We start from the raw sequence: 21,259 nt of genomic DNA on the forward strand, positions 1-21,259 counted from the left end.
TTGGGGTTGGTTTGGGGGGTTTTTTTGTTTGGTTTGGTTTTTTGCAATGTGTGGAGGTTCACACAGTGAAGCTTCATTGGGTAACCTCAGTGCTGTTCTTCAAATGTTGGTAGTTAGAGATGCTGGGTGAGGAACCCAAGGGCAGGTGACAGCAGAGAAAGAAACAACCACAGATGACAGAAAACTGATCTCTGCAGACCAGCTGAAGGGTTCGCTGTTAAGAAGCTAGTTGGCATTTTTGAGGGGGAGGACAGGAATAATTTATCGAAAATAAACAGACCTGGAATTAAATTCTACAGGGTAACGCATAGAGCACTGATCGAGGGATTAATGGGGACGACTTCTGGACCTCAGCAGCTTGATGCGACCGAGAAGGTGGATGGGGACAAGCCTGGCCTGGAAGTAGCAGTAATGCAAAGCAGAAGGCGGGCAAGAGGGATTTTGGAGCGTCTTCCAAGGAATTTGCAGAAATAGTGAGGAGGTATTCTTCCCGCAGACGCACTGGGCTCAGTGCAGCTACGGTGGCCCGAGCTAAAGGCGGCTCAGCTCTAGGCACTCTGCCGCAGTGCCGGGAAGAGGGGAGGGGAGGGGATGGGAAAGGGGAAGGGGAAGGGAAGGGGGGGAGTGACTCCATAGGGAACCGTGCGGCACCGCGGCCCGTCCTGCCCGGCCGTACGAGAAAGGGCCTAGGTCGACGGCCGCAGCCGCAGCCGTAGCGCGGGGGCGCGGCCGGGGAGGCGGGGACGCGCCGGCACCGGGAGCTGCTCCCCGCCCCTTACAGGCGGGAGCGCGCGTGCGCCACGAGGATGCGCCCGCGCCCGGGCCCGGCCCCCGCGGCGGCTCTGACGGACGTGGTGAGTCCGCCCCTCCCCTCCTTTCCCCTCCCCTCATCTCCCCTTCCCTGGGGGTAGGGATGGGTGGGTGGATGGGTTAGTGTTCGTCCGTCCGTCCTCGGCGGGGACGGGAGTGCTCCCGCCGGGGCTGCCCGCCCTGTGCTCTGGCGGGCTGGGAGCTGTGTCCCCACTGCCAGGTGGCTTTGGCGGCGGCGTTTGGGCCTCCAGCCCCAGGGGCACCTCGGAGAGAGGTGTCGAGGCCCCTCGGGCCCCTCTCCGCAGGGCCTGGCTTGTGTCAGACGGGGGCAGCGGCGCCTCCCGAGCTGCCGCCTCCTCCTCCCCGCTGGCAGCTGCTGTTCCTCATCGCCCTGGGGGTCTCGGTCTGCGTGGCTTTGGTCAGGGATTTGGCGGAAGACCTCATCATGAGAGAGCCAGGTTCTTTTCGGTGGTGCCAAGCAATAGGACAAGAGGCAACGGGCAGAAACTGATGCATAGGATGTTCCACCTGAGCACGAGGAAGAACTTCTTTACTGTACAGGTGACTGTGCACTGGAACAGGTTGCCCAGAGAGGCTGTGGAGTCTCCCTCACTGGAGATACTCGCGAACTGTCTGCAGGCAATTCTGTGCAATGTCCTCTAGGACAATCCTGCTTGGGCAGGGAGATTGGACCACGTGACCCACTGTGGTCCCTTCCAACCTGACCCATTCTGTGATCATCCATGAGGAGCCGCTATCAAAAGGCTAGATCCTCTCTTCCTCCTTTTGCAAAGCTCTGCTTCTTATTCATGGATGTTATTCTTGCATAATAATAATTCAAATAGAAGGGTCTTTCACATCAACCATGCAAATATTCTTTCAGGCACTTGTGGATCCTACACTCCAAGACCCTATTAATGTAGATAACTATATTATCTAAAATACTTCATAGTTAGGCTTCAGGAACCAAACTCTTTATTGTAGAACTTTGGTGCTCCAGAGTCACTGAAACGTGAAAATCCTTTGCCCACAACTAAAAGTGTAGTAGATGATTGTATTTTCATCAGGTATGCATATCTTGCATATTTCTCTTCAGAATATTTTTAATGGAAAGAAAGTTAGTCCTATGGTTTGTTTCTTTCATGAGTAACACTAACATTGCACCTGGAAGTCTCTCATACTTTGTAAGTAAACAGTTATGTGATAAGGCTTTCCAAAGGGTCATAGTGTAATTATTCTTATAGGTGTTTGGTGGGGGGGTTAGAGCAATTAAGGTTGTGAAGCATTTCTTTTTGGACTTAGATTGAGGAATACCCACACTCATCTGGGCTGTCACCTTTTGTTCCTCTCTGCACTGCCACAGCTGTTTTTGTACCACTATGTTGAACGTGACTGGGAATTGATCTGTCTTCTGTCAATAAGAGGATGGGTTTCCATCTGCATGAGTTCTCTGATGAAGTTCATGTTAAAATGTCTGCAATGAGCAGTTCTGAGGACACAAAGTGGGGACTTTGTAAGGGGGCAAACAGCTGGGTGATCTCTGTGCTGGCATATGTGGCTCTCCTGTCAAATGTGAAACTTGGCTGTAGTTCTACAGGTTGTGTATGTGTCTGCCCCCCTTTTTTTTCTCCTTCTCGTAAAGCTGTGATTTCCTAACCAAGATGAATGCATACTTACAGATGTGCCTAATTACCTTTCTGCTTAGAGCAGTCCTTGGTTTACTTGAGCTAGAAGAAGACTTATATTATGGGAAATACAACATTTGGATTGAAAAAAAGACATTTTACCCAAAGTATTTCTAAATGGTAGAAGTATAAAATTACAATTTTTTTTGTTTAGGCAGGAAATGTGTTCTAAGGACTGTGTTTGTAGCAGTACTCATGTAATTCAGGTACTGGCTCCAGCAACTGTGTGCTGCTGTGCCACTCACTTCCCTATTTATTCACTGGCCTCTTGTAACCAGAGCAGTTGCAATAATTTCTGGTGTGCTGGCATACTGTGGTAAAACAGGAGTCAGTTGTGGCTCGAGAGAAGGCATGTTGAAGTGGCTATTCATTTTCATTGCTTCTTTTTTCTCCTTAGGTAATTCTAGACGCTATGGATATACTCTTCAGAATAAGAGGAGGCTTGGATCTTGCATTTCAGCTAGCAACTACTGATGGTGTGTCTATTAGACTGATAGATTTCTTAGTATTTATATAAACTTCTATTAATAAACTAGTTAAGATATTTATTTTGTTTGCATTTCACCAGCTGTTAAGTGCTTCTTCCAAAACCTGTAACAATTAAGTATGCAAAATGTTATTCTTTATCTCCGTAAATTTTCTGACAATCTTTTTCCATCATATGTTTTTTATTTTCAGCTTGACTCCAAAGTTTACCCTGAAATTCTAAGCAGACAGAGAATAATTTAATGACAATGAATTTGGTTATAACAAGATTGTATTAATACAGTTTTGGGACTGTGGTCCAGTCTTCCTAGAGAAATAGAGAAGGGGAATAAGTCAACTAGTCAGCCTACTGAATTTAGGTGGGATTGGCTATGGCAATTCCAAGTGATAACAAGGGACTAGTCCATATGGTGTTAAGGGGCTCCTCTAGTCCCACACTGTTACAGTAATGTGACATCCTCCTCAGAAAGTCAGCTCAAAGCTATCAGCGACCTATTGAGCTGTCATAGGGCGGAATGTGGAAGGAGGTTGTCTTTAGTTCAAATGTCACTCATTCTGCGTTTTAAAAGACAAGTCTCTACTAGAGACACTGAATTCCATGTTAGTGAACCTTGAAAAGGAATTTGGGCTTATTTGAGGTCGTGATGTGCAGCGGAAGTGTGGAATAGATTGGCCTAATGCAAAGCAACATTTTGTGAGTTGCATCCTCAAAGAAGGGCTGTTTATTTGGCTTAGTTTACAGTGTAGTGAACTTTAACCGCAGTGAAGCAGAGTGGTATTTGAATTGTCCAGATGCATGGTATTCACAGCTCTTAATGTGTAAATATGACACACCATTCCTTTTGAAGGCAGTAGGTTTTTCTTTTGGAGCAGTTTTCCTCTGACTTTTCTAATACTGTAGTTTTTACATACTTCTAGTGCAAAAGTTATCTAATACTTACCAAATTGAAGTTAAAGGATTAAAGATATACAATATAGTCTTTAGTGACTTGTTAGGCATTTTTTAACATTTTGTATTCTAAGCAAAGGTCTTTAACCTCCTCAGTGAAGAAAAAATGTGGGTAATGTGCAAAAGTTGCTTTGTCATGTGCAGTATTGGTTCAGGTTGTAAGGTGTGGATAAAACTTAAATGGTCAAGTCAAGCTCTGAAAGCCAACTGTCTATACCAGTAATAAAGTTTAAGGCAGACCAGGGTTACAGTTGCAGGTTTATTTTGGCCAGAACTTGGTCTTCAGTTGGAATGTAGGCTCTGCTTTTCCAAACATTTAGTCTGTTTGTATTTCTGAACGATGATATGAAGTCAGAAACATGTGACTCAGGTTGAATCTTTCCGGGATTTAGTTAAAAGTTTGTACGTAGAAGTTTGTTTGCAACTGTAGGCTTGGTTAAGAATTATAGATCTGAGAATTGACTGCAGAATAGGTTATTCTTCTGTAATTCATTCAGCTCTTCATATATGACACCTGAGAGAAAAGAGAACTTTTGTTCAAGGAGGTATGAGTATGAATGTTTGAGGCAGACCTGCTAAGTGAAATCTTACATCAGTTTTTGTTTACCTAGTCATTTTTCTCATCCTAACAGCATTTAGGTTTTTATTCCAAGTTAAAACCTTTTTTTAATGTATGCCCAGCAGCTATAAAAAAAAGAGCAAGGAAATTTTCTAGTCTAATTGTATCCTTATTGTGTTTCAGAGGCATCAACAAAAAAGGCATTAGGATATGTTTTCAGTGATCTTGCAAACAAATTGTCCTCAGAGGTTCTTGTATTAAGAGTTTGCCACAGTTCAGTGTATGTGTGGCCTAACAATGGTATGACCACAGTTCCAGATCTGACTGATGAGTCTGCGTGTAAGGAGATAACACGATTTATCCAGTGAGTATATTAAAAATTGGGGGGAATAGCAGATGAATTTCTTATTATAGTAATTTCTCTTTCTGTTGATACTTCAGATTTGATCAAGATGACGAGACCAAACGAAAGCTTGGCAAAAAGAAGGATAAGAAGTTACAAGATACGGTATGTCTCTCACCCCAGTAAAAAATTATGTGAGACAATTTATCGTTTAAACATTTTCAGACTTGCCCTCCCTGGGCTTTTTTGTGCACAAATAGACATTGACATGAGTTAAAAGAATCATTTTAAAGTCATTGAGACTCAATGTGAGTGCAGAGGTCCACCTATGGTAGATCAGCACGTAGAAGTTTGATGTTACTAGCTTTTTTTTTAACCCAGGTATTTCATTACTGAGTTTGATACCAAATATGTACAATCTTTCTTTTGCCTACTTGATGCATGTGTAGTTGCAGATGTCCTATTGGTGTCTTTATTCTCTGCAGCAGCAGATAGTCAATGTAGACCTCATGTTGGAAATGACATCTTCTTTAGCTGCTTTGGCTCCAGTCATTGAAAGGGAAAATAAGGAACACCACTACATAAATATGACATTACCAGTTGATGTTGTTGTATCTGTTTCTCCAGAAGAAACGTGGGGAAAGTAAGTGTTATCCTGAACTTGTAATTTTTCAGCTTCATTTCTGCTTTTTCTTGAAGTAATGAAGTAAAACTATATCACTCATTATTTTAATGAAAAGTATATAGTATATTTAGAGTGGAATTTTAACTGTGTAAATAATAAAAGCTCATGTAGACAGCTGTTAGCTTTACTAATCTTGAGAACAATCCTTTTGCTGCCTGCATCAATGTCTGATAGATTTGATAACTCATAACTATTACTTAGCAATGAGAAAGGCAGGGAAATGTTCTAAAAATTCTTGTAAGTATGTGAGGTGTATAAAAGTGAGAGTTGGGGTTTATTTGATGAGTCTTTCTAATCTCAGCCCTACACTAGGGACTGCAGCTGGGTAGGTGCAGATGGAAAACGTTTGAAGCTCCCTCTGTATTTTTTCCTTGTATTTTTCCCATAGGATTTGACTCTGAACAATACTAAATGGGGTGGATAAAATGGAAAAAAAAAAAAAAGAAAAAAAATCCCAAACCAAACCAACCAAACAAAAAAACCCCCATGTAGTCATATGTGTAATTTTTATTTTGGCAAATGCTCATAATAGTTGTGTTTCTGATAAAAAACAGCATACCTGCACTTTGGAGGATTGAATCACTAGGGACTGGTTTCTGTGTGCAGACATGCCTTGACTAAAGCATGGTGAGGCTCTGCCTTTGCCTGTGGGAGCAGAAGCAGGAAAGTAGTACATTCATCTGACCAGGTGCAGATACGCATATAAGTATTGCATAACTTGAGAGAAAATGATCCACCATCGCTGCTCTGCTTTTTTAATATTCTCCTTTGGACTTTGCAGGGTACAAAATCTCCTGGTGAAAGCAATTCATGGGCAATTAGATGACATGGAAAGATGTATCATGAAATACGTGAAAGGAACATCAATTGTGGTACCAGAACAATTTCATTTCATGTTACCAGGAAAAAATCATCTTGTAACAATCTCATACCCTACAGGTATTTCAGATGATCAGTTGGAAAGTTACAGAAAGGTAAAGCCAACTAACAGTTTTATTTTTATTTTTAATTGTTGTAATTGAAGCAGTGGTAAAGCTTTTCATTTAGTCAATGTAGAATAAATAATAACAGATAATGTTATTTTTTTTAAATTTATTTTTATTGTAACCAAAGCAGCATACTGAATGTGGAAGCTTGATTTATTAGAAGTTGTTTTATAAAATATGTGCCAGATCTCATTTTCGTAAGAGAACAATAGAAACTAAAAGTACATAAAATTTGGATTAGGTAGATTTTATCTATCCAGTACAGTATTCTTTGAATTTCTCCAGTTCCATGATAGAATATCAGATTATGTGTAGCGTTTTTCTACATTCAGGCTTTAACACATGTCCTGAAAGGGTTAATGCTGGGAGGGTTTGTTTGGTTTGGTTTCTTTCTTGGCATTTTGTGGGGTTTTTGTCTGTTTGTTTGGAGTGGGCTGCTTTTTGTGGCTTACAGCTGACCAGGCTTAGCTAGCTTTTGGGTTGTTTTTGCCTTCTGGGTTGGCACATCTAGAAAAAGGAGGATGAGGTGGAAGAATGTTGTGATGGGGCAGAACCTTCAGATTGAGACTGAGTTCAACCAGGTCACACATACTGAGAGCTGGGAAAGAATATTCTGCCATCTTAGAGATGTAGAAACTGTGGTGATTTTTCATTTTCTTCTGTGTGAAGCATTACTGGGTCTATAAAAGCTAATCTAGCCTTGCATTTGCAGAGGCCTCAGGCACTGGTGCCACACTGTCTTTCCTGCTGTCTGTTGTTCACTCTTACCCACTGATGGAAAGTGTTACCTCTGCCTAAAATGTATTACCTGTGTTACACACATTATCCTAGATGATCTCATCATTCCTTTCACTTTTAAGCTCTGTGAAATAAGACAGTATATCTCTTTAACTGTGGCTGCTGTGTTATAAACAGGGCTTAAGAGATTTAAAAATAGACTGAATCTGCTTGAGCCATAAGCTCAGTATCTTTAGTGTGTCTCAATACAAGGTATTTGTGTGTCTTCAGTATTAGTTAAGATTATAATTCAGTGTGTGTATCTATCTACACTACTACATAGATAAAACTGTAATTCTTTTCTGTGATGTATTTTATCATACTTCCATAACAAACTTGTCACTCATGGTATCTTCAGTGGGGCTCCAGTGGCAGGCATTATGTAACAGGACTACATAAAACAGTGGGCCCTTTAGACAGGAGGTAAGCCTGCATGAGCTTCCTTTGAGACGTGAGATCTAGTAGTAAACATACATGCTGAATGTTTAGTTAAGCATATTTTAATAATTTGCTAAGCTATGCTGTTAAAATTATATATATGTCTTTATTGCTACTTACAATTTGATCTTTCTTGTAATCCAAAATTTGAATTGTGCTCTTTATTTTTATTCGAACTTGCATGTAGGAATTGCATGGGTTATACAATCTGCCTTGTGACAGACCATATTTCAAGAGAGCAAATGCTTATCATTTTCCAGATGAACCATATAAAGATGGATATCTCAGAAATCCACACTTACATCTTAATTCACCTGGTATGGAGCCTGGTATGGTAAGTTTAAGTTGAACATTTGTCAGAAAGTACTTTTTATTTTACTTGAGTTTGTTATTAAAAGCAGTAACTTAGATCTTCAGTGTTGAGTAGATGAGAAAGTGAAATAATTGGCCCAGCCTTTTAAATCAAAGGGCTTCTCTGCGCAAAATGGCATTGCTTTAGTTTGCTATATTTGTCCCAAAGAAATTGGATTTTCTTGGAAAAGGATGTGCACATTTTTAGCATGTACTTTAAAAGTTTCTTAGAACCAGGACAAGAAACATGAACAGAGATGTTTACGAGACAAAACCAGGAGGAGTAATCATGTGTGAATAATGGCCCTTTGATTCTTCCAAAGATTTGCAGTCCTCAGCTGAAAACTTTTTCAGTGCAAGTGACAGGTCATATGGCATCTCTGAAAAGTGATGCGAGTGTGATCAGATTCTTTTGTGTTATCTCTTTCTGTGCAGGTTTATTTAGTACATGGTGTGTATAGTTATCACCACTATATGCAGGATCGGACTGATGACAGTGGTTGGGGCTGTGCCTACAGGTCTTTGCAGACAATCTGCTCTTGGTTCAAGCACCAAGGTTACATTGATAGACCTATACCAACACACAAGGAAATTCAACAGGTATAGACCATTTAAGGAGATTCATTATTTTATGCATATTTGTCTAGAAGTATTTGTGTAGATTATTTTTTAAAGATCCAATCCATATATTTTGATTTGTGTGATATTTTTAATTTATCTCTTAAATTGAACTAGTGGTTCTGAGTTACTGTTTTTAACAAGTTTTATTATAGGAGATCTGTCTCCAAATGTTTATCACTGTCAAATGACATTATCTGTACAAATAAGACTCCTTAAAATAGTCTTTTAAATGTTTCCTTGGATTAATGTTCTTTTAGAAGCTGAGATTATGACATTTTCAGTGTTTTTGCCAAATGAAAAGAGAACAAAGAACCCAGTGTGTCATACTAAAATCAGTTTTAAAACTGACTTTTGTATTCAGTGACAGTTGGATTAGTCCCCAGATGCTATGCATGAATTTACTGACGCCTTTTGCAAATTTGCCTTTGAGAGCAGTATGCTTTTCCTGATTTTTTAATTCTCCTTCACTTCTTTTTCTGTTTTGAATTCAACTACATACCTGAATGTGTTCATTTCTCTTAAGAGCACTGAAGAAAAACTGTAGGCTTGAGTAACTAATACTGTGTGCCTATCCAGAAATTCTGCAGTTATCTTCCATCTTTTAAAAGTAGTTCTTTGTGTTCTATTAGTTAGCTGAACATCTTTAGCAAAGTTTAATCCAGTTCATAAAACAACTTTCATCCTACCTAGCAAGGATGTGAACACTAAAGGTAAAACTGCATTTCCTGAACGTTGCTCAGACCAGATCTAAAGCTAAAAGCTCCTAAAGTCTCTGCACTCCTATAATATTTTTAGGCATTTAGAAGAGAGCAGTAGCCTGCAGGAGATTTTGTGGGCTTTGTATCCTGAGCAGAAAAGGACCCTCTCAAGTGCTGCATGTAACATATAAGCCTCAGAACAGAGAAGAGTTTAAAATAAACCACAACTTTTGGTGTATTTCAGTGGCCTCTTTCTCAGAGCACTGTTTTATGGATCCTTTTCTGAGATGCTTTGAATAGGAATCCAAGCCCTTCAGTCTATGAAGTGGCTTCTGCAGTGTCCAAATGATGCATTATTAGAGAGCTCAGTGCTCACCATCCCAGCTTGAAGTCTGCCTGTGGACCTGGGTTTGTAGTCTGTGCTTATGGACACTGTTCTGTGTTACTGCTTAAAGGGACATTTCCAAAACAGAACCCCAGTGAATGTATTTGATACGTATTTTCTGCTTTGGACTGGCTAGGTTCAAAACACATTTCCATAAATGTAAACCAACTTTATTCACAAAAATGTGGTGGAATTCCCTACTATATGTTGTTGCTGTTTGTTTTTCTTCTTCATCATGATGTTGCAAAGGCACTGGTTGATGCTGGAGACAAGCCTGCAGCATTTGTTGGATCACAGCAATGGATTGGTTCAATTGAGGTACAGCTTGTTCTGAATCAGCTTTTTGGAATAACATCCAAAATATTATTTGTCAGGTAAGAATCATTAACTGTTTAGTAGCTCAGTAATTGTTAAAAAGACTGAATGCCATAAAAAGCAAATTATGATTACAGTGGTTGGGGGAACGGGAATAATTAAAGAGATAAATCCTTTAAGGGTTCTTTGTTCATAAGCCTTATATTCCTCCTTTATTTTTTGCTAAATGCTTACAGATAAAGGTGGTGTTAAATTTCTTGCAGGCTTGGGGTTTCAGTTTCCAGTTGCTATAAATTGTTTAAGGATATGCCAACTGCCCAGTTTCATAAAGCTACAAATGCGGCTCCCATTGGATGTGCTTAATCCTATAAATTGCCTAATGATATGCAAACTGATATGGAACTCAGCCTATTCCTTTGCATCACATTTTTGAAGCAGACAAACAGTCTGGTGGCCACAGAGAACTGAATGCACACTGCTAAATTATTGCTGTGTCCACAGAGCTAACTTCTGAGGGTTGAGGCGAATTGCTGAGCAGCCTGGAAATAATGTTCTCTTTTTTGGGTTTGTGTGACAAATAAAACAAGGAATTTGTTTTCATTCTGACAATCTGATCATCTTATAGACAATGAAGGACCCTACAAAGATATTTTTGGACAAAAAGAATAATATTCAGCATTTATCAGAAGTAAAATTACCAGATTTTTATCAGAGAGGCAAAACCAAGCAGACTAACAAATCCCTGAACATGCTGTGATAAATGGTCATGAAATAAAGAACATATACCAACATAGTGCGTATGAAAATTCAAGTCAAAATACTACTTGTGTATTTAGAGTAAATTCCGCTGTAAATATTCTAAATAAGCATGGTGATGGGGATTCTTAATCTTAGGAAAATAGCTCAGTTCTTAAATATCTTAATCTTTGTTTCTGTTCCAGAGCTTGTATTTGCAGATGATCCAGCTATTATTTATGATAGCTGTGACAGATCCTGCCATTAGGAAGATTTTTATTCCTGTATATAAGAATACAGAATAAATTCTTTTGTGAACTGAGTAGAATTGCCTATAGTGTTGCCACAAGGGAACACCAATTTTTTTCAGGATTATGAAAAACCAACATCAATACCTTGCTGGGAAGAAGAAAATGTTATGCATCTTTTTTAGCTGGTCACTGGCAGTGGATGACATTTTTGTCTTGAGTTTATTTCACATAGCACCTCTAACCTTTAATGGAAATAAGACTTCACAGCTGCACCAGCAACACTAGTAGTGGGTCCTGGATCCACTATCATAAATGCACCATTTCCCAGAGTTCCAGTTTGGTATTCTATCTGCATTTAATCCATCTCTCCAGGAACTTGGGAAGTAGGTGTGCAGGCTTTCTTTGGGTTTTAAAAAAGTTTAACCACTCTATGAAGAACTATAATGACATGATATTAAATATATCTGTATTAATTTCCTTGCCTAGCTTTTGTCACCACTTTTGGGAGTACTGTCAGTCTTCTAAGAGGAATATAAGTCTCTGTCAGACATATGTCTTCAGCTCCAAATCCTAGAGTTTGTGCATGCATTGTGTGCACACCTTTCTCTTACATCTAGATTTCTTTTGTTAGTGGTTGGTCTACGTAGTTGAAAAAGAAAGCGGGGAGAATATAACAAAGCTAAGTTCAGTGTTGCTTTTGAACAGATTACTAATGTTATTTGAGATTTGGTTTTCAAAGCCAACGTGGGTATGAATATTGCAATTGCTTGTACAATTACAGTAGAAACTTACCTTAGGAGATGTAATTATATGCACCTTTATCAAGTCCTTATTTTTGTTGTTACTTCAGACTTCCCCTTGTTGACAGATATGGCCAACCTCTTTTTCAGCCACTTGGAGGGACCTGTTGGGGTTTACCAGCTGTCCCCACTGTGGGAGATGAGCAGCAGACACTTTTATAGAGGCTGGATGACTCCAGATGCTCCACAGTGGCAATGAGGCTTACAGCAGATTCATTGGTCCAACCAGGATCTCTGAGTTGCATTAGAAAACATTTTTCACATTGTCTCAGGAAGTTTACACAGTAATAATCCAAGTGACCTTCTAATCGGTTACCTATGCAATTAACAAGTATAATGGATAATTAGAGAATTAAGCCTAGTGAGAATGACAAATCTATTGTTGTTTTTCTTACCTAGCCAGGGTTCTGAACTAGCATTGCAGGGAAGAGAGCTTGCTAATCATTTCAAGACTGAGGGAACTCCAATTATGATTGGTAAGTGCTTGAATATTGAAGAAAGCCAGTGAAAGTTCATGGCCTCCCTGTGCTGAATTGTATTTCAATTAGAACCCGGTCAATTTACTGTACAAGAGTTAATCAAAACTGTAGATGAATTAAAAATTATGGTTTCCCCAAGGTAGCTTCAAAAATGATACAATTTAGTCTGTCTGATATCTTTTAATTCAGTATTACTCCCAAGCTCAGTATTAAACATGGTAACAAAAGTCAATCTAAATGGTGGTTTTATAAATGGCTGTTAAATCATAACTTGAGAGCTGACTTCTGCTCTCTAGAGGAACAGAAGATCATACAGTTCCCCAAAACTTCCCCTCACAGAAGCATACTGTTTCTCTTGCTTGGAAGAGAAGTATATTATCCAAATTTTTTTTAAGACCAGTTTTAATAATCTGAAATGTTGTTAAGGTAAATGCCACTCCTAAGAATACTGTAACTTTAATCGAACTATTTCCAAGCTGTGGTTTATAAAATTAGTAATATTGATATTATTATTTTCAGCTTTAATAAAATTAATTTTAGCAATTTTTACAATCCATATTTGATACTCCACAATATAGTGTTACTTTCTCAAATTAGAGGTCCCAGAAGTCCAGGCTTTGGTATGATGATGGTTTAGATTATATGTTAGAAAGAAGTGAGCGTGGTGAGGCACTGGAACAGGTTGCCCAGAGAAGTTGTGGATGCCCCCATGCCTGGGAGTGTTCAAGGCCAGGTTGGGTGGAGCTTTGAGCAAGCTGGTATAGTAGAAGATGTCCCTGCCCATGGCAGCAGGGTTAGAACTAGAAGATATTTACAGTCCCTTCCAACCCAAAGCATTTTATGATTCTATGAAATATTCTTTGTCTTTCAGCAGCCTTTTTGTCTGAATTTCAAGAATTTAGAATCCTGTATTGAAAAATCTTTTAGGCTGTAACTTATTTTTCCTTGTAATGCTCTCTTGTAGGTTGGTTTAATTTTTTTTGTTGTTGGAGGTATGGAGATTGGCTGTTTGGGGGTTGTTTTTAGTTGTGTTCTTTTGTAGATTTTGCAATTCCTGTCTGTTGTGTGGAGTCATTACTACAGTATTGCAGGGGCATAAACTTCTCATGTTACCTGAAAGAAACGTGCAAGAGTTGATCTGTGCCCATCTCATCAAAATATCCCTTTTTCCTGTTTGCAAGCTAGAGAAAGTCAGAAGTTACTACTCTGCCCCTAATATCCATTGATGTAAATTAGTAGAAAACAGCAGATAAACCTTATCCAGCAATTCTGATTTCTGTTCTAACTTTAGTCATTTTACAACCAGGAAGTTTTCCAGATTTCTTTTATACAGTTAAGTTTCTTTAAAGAAAAACTGCAAAACAGATGTTTGAAATACTCTTGACTTCATCTGGTGAAAGTGTTGAGGATTTAACCTGCCTTGCTGACTTGGAAGAAATTTGAGAAGTAAATTCTTTACTTACTACAACTAATATTCCCTAGTTGCAGTAAAGATACGTTATTTAATAATGTGTAGAATCTTATGTAGGTCAGCTTCAGAATCATCTTGATAACTAAGCTAATCCGTTAGTAGAAAGTGTTGATGTATTTTTATTTAAGCCTTGCCCATTTGCCAATCTCAGTAAAAAAAATTCAGCAATTTGTGTTTCTCCTATTTTAGGTGGAGGTGTTTTAGCTCACACGATATTAGGAGTGGCTTGGAATGAGATTACAGGGCAAATAAAATATTTGATTCTAGACCCACATTACACCGGAGGAGAAGATCTGCATGCTGTTTTGGAAAAGGTGAGGCTTCATGCGTATATATACACACATATTTATGTATATACATAAATCAAGTAACGTATGGCCAAATACGAATTGGCCATTATGTGGCTTCTCGGTTCCTTAGGGAGGAAGTGCTGATCCCAGTTAACCTGCATACTTCTATATGGTACTTATTGGCAGTTCCTGAAACTTACTGTCTTTGGAGAAGATGTATCAGATCAGCAACTGTTCTTCATTTTATCTGAAGTAACCCATCTCCCTCTTCTACCCTGTAGTGTATACAATAACTGTGTTTGGTATTTTGAATGAAACGGAAAAATCTGTTCAGCCTGTAAAATGCTGAAAATGAAGCAGAGAAGATAGCGATTTATTTTAAATTTTAAAAATTATTTTAAAAATCCAACACTAAGCATTCTCAGATCAGGCCTTGAACTATGTTTAAAGGTCAGGTACTGAACTGTTTTAAAAATGTGGGAGAACTCTAAAGAAAAAACCTCCAAAGAGCTAAAGGGTATGTAATATTATTTCCACATTTATAGCCACTAAAAGGGATGACACAGCGCATTACAAAACAGTAACTGTAGTGTCAGAAATGTAAATTGTGAAAGTGGATAAAATCTCCTTTAGGTGTTACATAATCAATTTCTTCTCTGTTCTTCATATTAAGTTGCAAATAGTAACCTTTATTTTGAATCTCTATTTGATATCCATGTGTGGGGCCCAACAGAAAAAGCTGTTTTAAGAAACATTTTGCTGGACTGTAATTATCAAAGCTTGACATGAAAACAGAAGCAATTTCCAAAGAATGTGTAGGACCAAAGGCTGTTACAGCTACAGTTGTTAAGAATGGTCCAGGAGGATAGAATACATGCAGAACCTACTTTCTTCATCAAAAGTGGATGGGGAGGAACTGAGGTGGACTGCCATTTTGTAGCTGTTTTCTTCAAAAACATCTCCAGTAATTCTGTGGTACTCTGCAAACTTAAGAGCTTTGTTAGACTGCTTTTTTTTCTGCAGAATCAGGATGAACAGCACAGTTTCTGATATTGAAAGCTCTGCTTGGGGCTGAAATATCAGCTATTACCAAAGAAGGCAAGGATTCAGGATGAGAAATGGGAACTGCAAGAATGATTTTAGAATAATATTAATCTCTCTGTAGCAGCAGAAGAGGTAGTGGGAAGGGGGCATGGAGTGCAGGAGACGATACTTCTAGGAACTAAGCTGGGGAGATAGGAAGAGGGAGAGAGAGTCTGCTATAAATTTTCCATTCATGTGTTTCCAGGCATGTAGGGAACTTTCTGAAAATTGTCATTGCATTCCATAGGTATCTGAAAAGAATTCATACAGCTTAGTAAAATGATTAGTAAAATAAATCCAATAGAAGTAGGTAAGAATACTAGAATTCATAGTAGATTTAAAAGCTATCTTGCTTTTTCTTGGACAGGGCTGCTGTGGATGGAAGGGCCCGGAGTTTTGGAACAAGGACGCCTATTATAATCTGTGCCTACCTCAACGACCAAAAGCTATTTAAATTCCTCTCTTGTGCTGGAACATGCTATGCCAGAATACTAGCTGATCTAGATAAAACTGTCCTGTTATTTATCAAAAGAATGCTTTAAGTCAATCAAAACTCAGTTGAAATAGAAACGTTGCTGGCGTAATTTAAATTAAGAAACTTTTTTTTTAAATGAAACCTCTAGAAATGAGAGTTATCTGCTGTGAACTGCATTCCTTACAAATGCATTTATTAGGCAACTAATATCTGTTCTTTTCCCTAAGGCAACTTTATGTTTATATAGGATTTTTTGCTACACTAAAATCTTTACAGATTAAATGCCCAATCCTTTTATTTTATGGATTTCTTTCATGACGAAAAGATGAACTGTCCCCTGCCTTTCAGATTCTACACAGCCAGCTGTCTTGTGCACTGTGAATCTGTTCAAAGGCATCGTTTGCTGCTGCTACTGTCAATAACGGCCTTCTGGGAGTGGGAAAAAAGTGGCTATATGTACTGAATTTTATGAATTCTGCTCTCATATTTACACAGAAAAAAAAAATCAAGATAATTGTCACATGCTGATTTATTTATAGCTGTATGAATACAACTATTGGGGGGGGAACCACAACATTCTTCTGTAAGAAGTAACAATAAACAAGCTTTCCTCCTTCTCAGAAGGAGACAATGTCCCAGCATACACATCTGGCTGCTCAATGTGTCATCCAGTCATGTTTCTTCAGACTTTGGATTCCCCATATTTCATGTTGGGATTACAGGCTGTTTCTTCTGGCAGCAAGGAAACAAGATCTGTCATCTGAATAAACAACAATAAGTCTGTAGCTTCTACATCAGTACACCAGTAAGAGTACCTATTTTTTTTCCCCTTTGTTAAAGTAGTCGTTCCACTGGCATTCCCCATGCACTGTCCGTTTCCAAGAAGACCATAACCCTAACTACCTATGCAAGTTCATCCTTACTAGCAGGCTTCTATATCTAACTGCTGTGTGTCTAAAACCATTTACTTGGAAGCTGAAAACATTTAGAAAAATATTCTGAATTGTATTAAACTAACTGTGTTACACACCATCTGATCTTCTCCTCTTCCTGCTTATGGATCTGCTGGTTTTACTTTCTTGTTTCTGTGCAGTTGGATCCTCTCTCAGCAAGCCATGTTTGTCACTTCGCAAGTAGCCACACCGTCCTTTCAGTTTCATTGTCTGAATTGTCGTGAGGAACTTGGCACATTCCAGAAAGCCATAAGCAAGTGCAAGATCTGCTGCTGTCTGTCCACTGTTGTTGCACAAGCTGAAACAGAGTTAACAATAACCAATTACACTGGCATATATATTATGAGCAACCACTGATTAAGGGGTATATTTAGACAGATGTATAAAAATAACTACAGAAAATCAATATCAAGAAGGTTTGTCAAGGATAGCATGGGGCTCATACAGAGGGTGGCATTAAATACAACAATAATTATTTTAAAATAAATTTGTCATCAGACTAGGATTGGCTTATCATATCAGACAGGCAAGAAGAAGATGAGCACAGCATTGGAATGGAAAACTAACAAGGAGAGATTAAGATCAGGAATATTCTCTCAGCAGTTATTACAGAGGTATTTAACATGTAACAAAATAACAGCATATGGTCCATGCTACTTTGGTGCTTATCTCAGTTTTTAATGCTCTTATGCTGTAGTCATGCTATATTTGCAGCCTTAGCATGCACATTCTGAACAAGTAGAAGTACCGTGTAAAATACACATCCTTTGATGCTGTTACTGAAATTAATAAATGTAACTCAACTTACTCAATTTTGGCATCGCCAGCAACAAGGAGAGCGAGACATTCCAAACTTCCAGCTTTTGCTGCTTTATGAATTGGGGCTTCTCCAAGGCAATCCTAAAAACACAATTTACACATAGCAGTCATTTGAAGAAGGGGAATGGGATAAAGCTATCTTGTTCCTCAAAATGACTGTGTATATCAGCCTGTTGAGAGAGAGTGTACTTGATAACTGCCATTAAATGTTTAGTGTATTCGTCACCACAAAGTAAAAACGCTGTCCCCTGCAATACTAATTTTTTAACCTTTGCCTTCTAAAAGATAATTTACACAGAATACACTCTGTACACTGATTAACAGCATCTTCGAGCATCATTCAGGGATTGCTGTGACCAACAGCTTTCTACCAGCTCAGAGGTATAAGTAAATTAAACTTTGCAGCTAGAATCCTTATGTGTACTGGAAGTACAAAGGACAAAATTTTGGAGGAAAAATAAATAATCCTTTGTGTAAAAGAATTAAGTTCTCTAGAAATCTGCATGCAGCACTGTGTGAAAATTGCATTATTATAGCAAATGAAATTGCTAACACAATATAGACAGGATTTCTGGTTCATGCTAGAGCTTACTCTAAAATAAGTGACCCCAGGTACCTCATGCCATACAACTGTTTATATAACCTCTCTTAGATAAAAACTATGTAAATAATATTAACTGGAATTACTAACATACCAGATTAGAAGTGGAAGAAATGAAACTTATGTATTTTTACCTGTTGGTTCAAATTTGCTCCTGTCTGTAGTTGCCAAAGTAGGAAAAAAGCTTCACCACCACAAGCAGCCAAGTGAGCTGGAGACTGACCAAAGGCATCTGCAGGTGCGTTCACACCGGTTCCTGCCTCAAACAGATTGCTGAAACTACCAGACTGAAATAAACAATAAATCAAAAGACAAAGAAAAAAAGGAAAAGAAAAGAAAAAAGAAAAAGAAAAGAAAAGAAAGAAAAGAAAAGAAAAGAAAAGAAAAGAAAAGAAAAGAAAAGAAAAGAAAAGAAAAGAAAAGAAAAGAAAAGAAAAGAAAGAATGTTACTGCCAGTTTAAGCCACAGCAGATCCTGCATTATGGCAGGAAACATCCCCCTCGCAAATCGTCGTCGGACCTTCATGTTCCTTGAAACTTCCCTTTAAAAAAAAATAAACAGCTCCAAGCATGACTTTTTTGGCTTTTAATCTCATAATCGGAAATACCGATCGACGGCGGCAGCGCCCCAACATTCCGAACAGTTTTAGGTGAAGTACACTTCACCCTGTTCCGTGTCTGGGCTCCCGGTAAGACAAAGCAACAGACCCACCTTCCCCAAACCTCACCTCTAAACTGCAGTCCAGCATCAACATCGCCTCCTTTTGCTGAGCGCGCCGGGCTGGCGGGGCTGCGGCGGCTCCGCGGCTTTCGGAGCTCCGGGGCTGTGGCGGCTCCGGGGCTGTGGCCGCCCACCCCCTCTCCAGCCGCGCGCGCAGGCAGCTCCGGCCGCAGCCCCCGCCCCCCGCGGCCGCGTCACGTAGGCAGCGGCAGCGCCCGCCCGGCCGCCATTGGCCGCCCCGGGGGCGCCGCGGGGCCGGGGCCGGGGCGCGCTGCCGGTGGCTGTGCGGGCAGCGGCGGGGGCGGCCATGTGGCGCGAGGCGGCTCGGCACGTCCCGCACACACTCGCAGCCGCGGGAGCGCCGTCCCGCCCGCCATCCCACCGGTGTCCGCCATCCCACCGGTGTCCGCCATCCCACCGGTGTCCGCCATCCCGCCGCTGCCGCTCCCGGGGAGCCTGACACCGGCTGCGGCACTGGCCGGGAGCGGGGGTCTCCGGAAACCCCTCCTGCCGCTGGCAGCTGGGAGCCCACCGAACCGTGTACGTGTCATACTGGTTTGCTTGGTTTTGCTGTTGCTAAGCACAGCCTCCTGTGAGGTTCTGCCATCTTACCTTGGGGTACTGCTGGATTGGGAAGGCAAAACCAAGGCAGACTTGGATCTAGGAAAGAAAGCAATAGAGGATTAATTTAGAATTTCCCCCGAAAAAAGTTCAAGTCAGTATAAAGAAATCCCCTACGCAAGCTCTGCCACTAGGCCAGGGAGACTGACCAGACCTGCCACGCTCTATGAAACCCCAGGCTCCCTTTCAGTGAACACACAGCAAGTTCATCACCAGTCTCAGCAGGACTAGAACTGGTGATGGTGGAGGTGGACACAGCTACCTGTTACATCTCTGCTCAAAACACATTTGCAAGAAGCACAGATTTGATTGTCACTGACTTGAGTTCAAAATGTCCTAGACAGGGTCAGACCACGTGAGCCAAGGTCACAAACAGGCTTTCCACCCATAGACTTGTCTGTGCTGGAAACCAGAACCTGCCACAGCCATACTCAAAGGCCATTTCCATCAAAAAGAAGTGCTTGGAATCTGTTTTGACCATGGTGCAGTGGCATTTCATGGTGCAACCTGCCTTCCCCTCACAGAGCTGTAGTACTCGGTGCCCATGGCAGCCAGGAAAGGCAAGGGTGGAAGGGCTTAATGCCTCTGCACAGAGAAACCACAGTCGCCATCAGTGACTGCTTTGAGTTTCCAAAAACAGTTGCATAACTTCATTTTGCATGGACAGCCTTTGCAATGATTATGTTTGAAAGCAACTGCCCTTCCTTTCCATGCTGTAAAATCCAATTTGACAGAAGATTCAATTAGTACTAATCATGCTTCACAATTAAAAGACTGAAGACCAGAGCATACTAACCCAGTGTCCAAAGGTACACGATTCTGTTTCCTTAGCACTACAGTATTTTCTTATCTGTCAGATGCCTACATGTTTCTTATGGAAGTTAACATTACGTAAAAAAAAAAAAGTAATGTATTAAAAAAAATATTATTAATTGCATGGTTTTGATAAACAGAATTAGAGGAAAAGAAACCTAACAGGCTTCTACCCTTTAGGGTACATATAGTTCTGAAACGAATGCAGAAACGTGATGACAATTACCTCTTGTTTTGCCTTTGGAAAAGAAAATATAAATTACTTAAGTACTGGAACATGAGCATATACAGTATCACTTTTAAAGGTGCAGAATTCAGGTAGATAGGCGATGTATCAATTCAGCAGAATTATTTCAGTACTGACAGATTTTACCTCTCCTTTCATATGGAAAGAAATACACTTGTGTAATTACAAAATGTTGTGGGGGTTTTTTTCCCCTGAACAGCTAGCCAAGAAAATTAGTGAACAAACAAAGAAAATCCCTACACTTCTAACTATGCATTGTTAGGGAATAATATGCCTCTGCACAGATGCCCAAAATCCACAGTAATTTTTTATGCAATTACAAAGACTCTTCTGAAAACACACATATCCAGAATTAGTTTAAGACTAAATAGTCTTGGATTGCCCAAGAGGTTTGGACTTTTTTTTTTTTTAAAGATCTTTCCTCCCCTACATTACCTCAACAATTTAGAGGCTTCAAAGAATCTGCACCCAAAGAATCCTATCTTTCCAGCCTAACCACCTACACAAACGTTTTTATCCAGTCAGGCACAATTCTCTTCAAATTGCTGCTATTAATTAGTTCTTGAGCTTCAGGTCACATTTTGCACACTGCATTAGTGCCTACAGAACTCTTCTGCCTCTGAATAACTGGTATGTGTATTGGTTATAAACACAGAAGCAATAATTCTCATCTATTTTATATAGCCCAATCCAAGCGCCACTTAAGAACAAGGCTTCCTGGCTACAGTTGCTCTGAAAAAAAAACTTGCTAAAAATACCTCTGCACTTTGTATCTCAAACCACACATCTGGCTCAGGTATCAAGTAAATGAAA

The 21,259-nt window shown here is 39.9% G+C and overlaps 2 protein-coding genes across 4 annotated transcripts; one reads left to right on the forward strand and one right to left on the reverse strand.

The window, feature by feature from the left end:
- The first annotated feature begins 786 nt into the window (after positions 1 to 786).
- UFSP2 (UFM1 specific peptidase 2) lies at positions 787 to 17,923 on the forward strand. Of its 3 annotated transcripts, none has more exons than XM_032686151.1 (12): positions 787 to 854; positions 2,893 to 2,971; positions 4,673 to 4,853; positions 4,931 to 4,997; positions 5,318 to 5,475; positions 6,299 to 6,491; positions 7,906 to 8,052; positions 8,505 to 8,669; positions 10,023 to 10,147; positions 12,274 to 12,350; positions 14,014 to 14,138; positions 15,565 to 17,923. In XM_032686151.1, exons 1-12 carry the CDS (start codon positions 807 to 809, stop codon positions 15,649 to 15,651), a joined length of 1,452 nt encoding a protein of 483 aa, XP_032542042.1. In that variant the 5' UTR covers positions 787 to 806; the 3' UTR covers positions 15,652 to 17,923. The 3 variants fall into 3 exon arrangements, with proteins under 3 accessions (XP_032542042.1, XP_032542043.1, XP_032542044.1); XM_032686152.1 differs by having other exon boundaries at positions 5,321 to 5,475; XM_032686153.1 differs by lacking the exon at positions 787 to 854 and adding an exon at positions 889 to 1,030.
- ANKRD37 (ankyrin repeat domain 37) lies at positions 16,184 to 18,924 on the reverse strand. The gene is made up of 5 exons (XM_032686154.1): positions 18,773 to 18,924; positions 18,180 to 18,332; positions 17,434 to 17,525; positions 16,703 to 16,923; positions 16,184 to 16,432 (listed from the first exon to the last, which is right to left on the reverse strand). The coding sequence occupies exons 1-5, from the start codon at positions 18,797 to 18,799 to the stop codon at positions 16,389 to 16,391; spliced, it is 537 nt and encodes a 178-aa protein (XP_032542045.1). The 5' UTR covers positions 18,800 to 18,924; the 3' UTR covers positions 16,184 to 16,388.
- Between the last annotated feature and the right edge of the window lie 2,335 nt (positions 18,925 to 21,259).

The sequence above is a fragment of the Chiroxiphia lanceolata genome, chromosome 4, assembly GCF_009829145.1.
Source record: "Chiroxiphia lanceolata isolate bChiLan1 chromosome 4, bChiLan1.pri, whole genome shotgun sequence".
Taxonomy (NCBI): domain Eukaryota; kingdom Metazoa; phylum Chordata; class Aves; order Passeriformes; family Pipridae; genus Chiroxiphia; species Chiroxiphia lanceolata.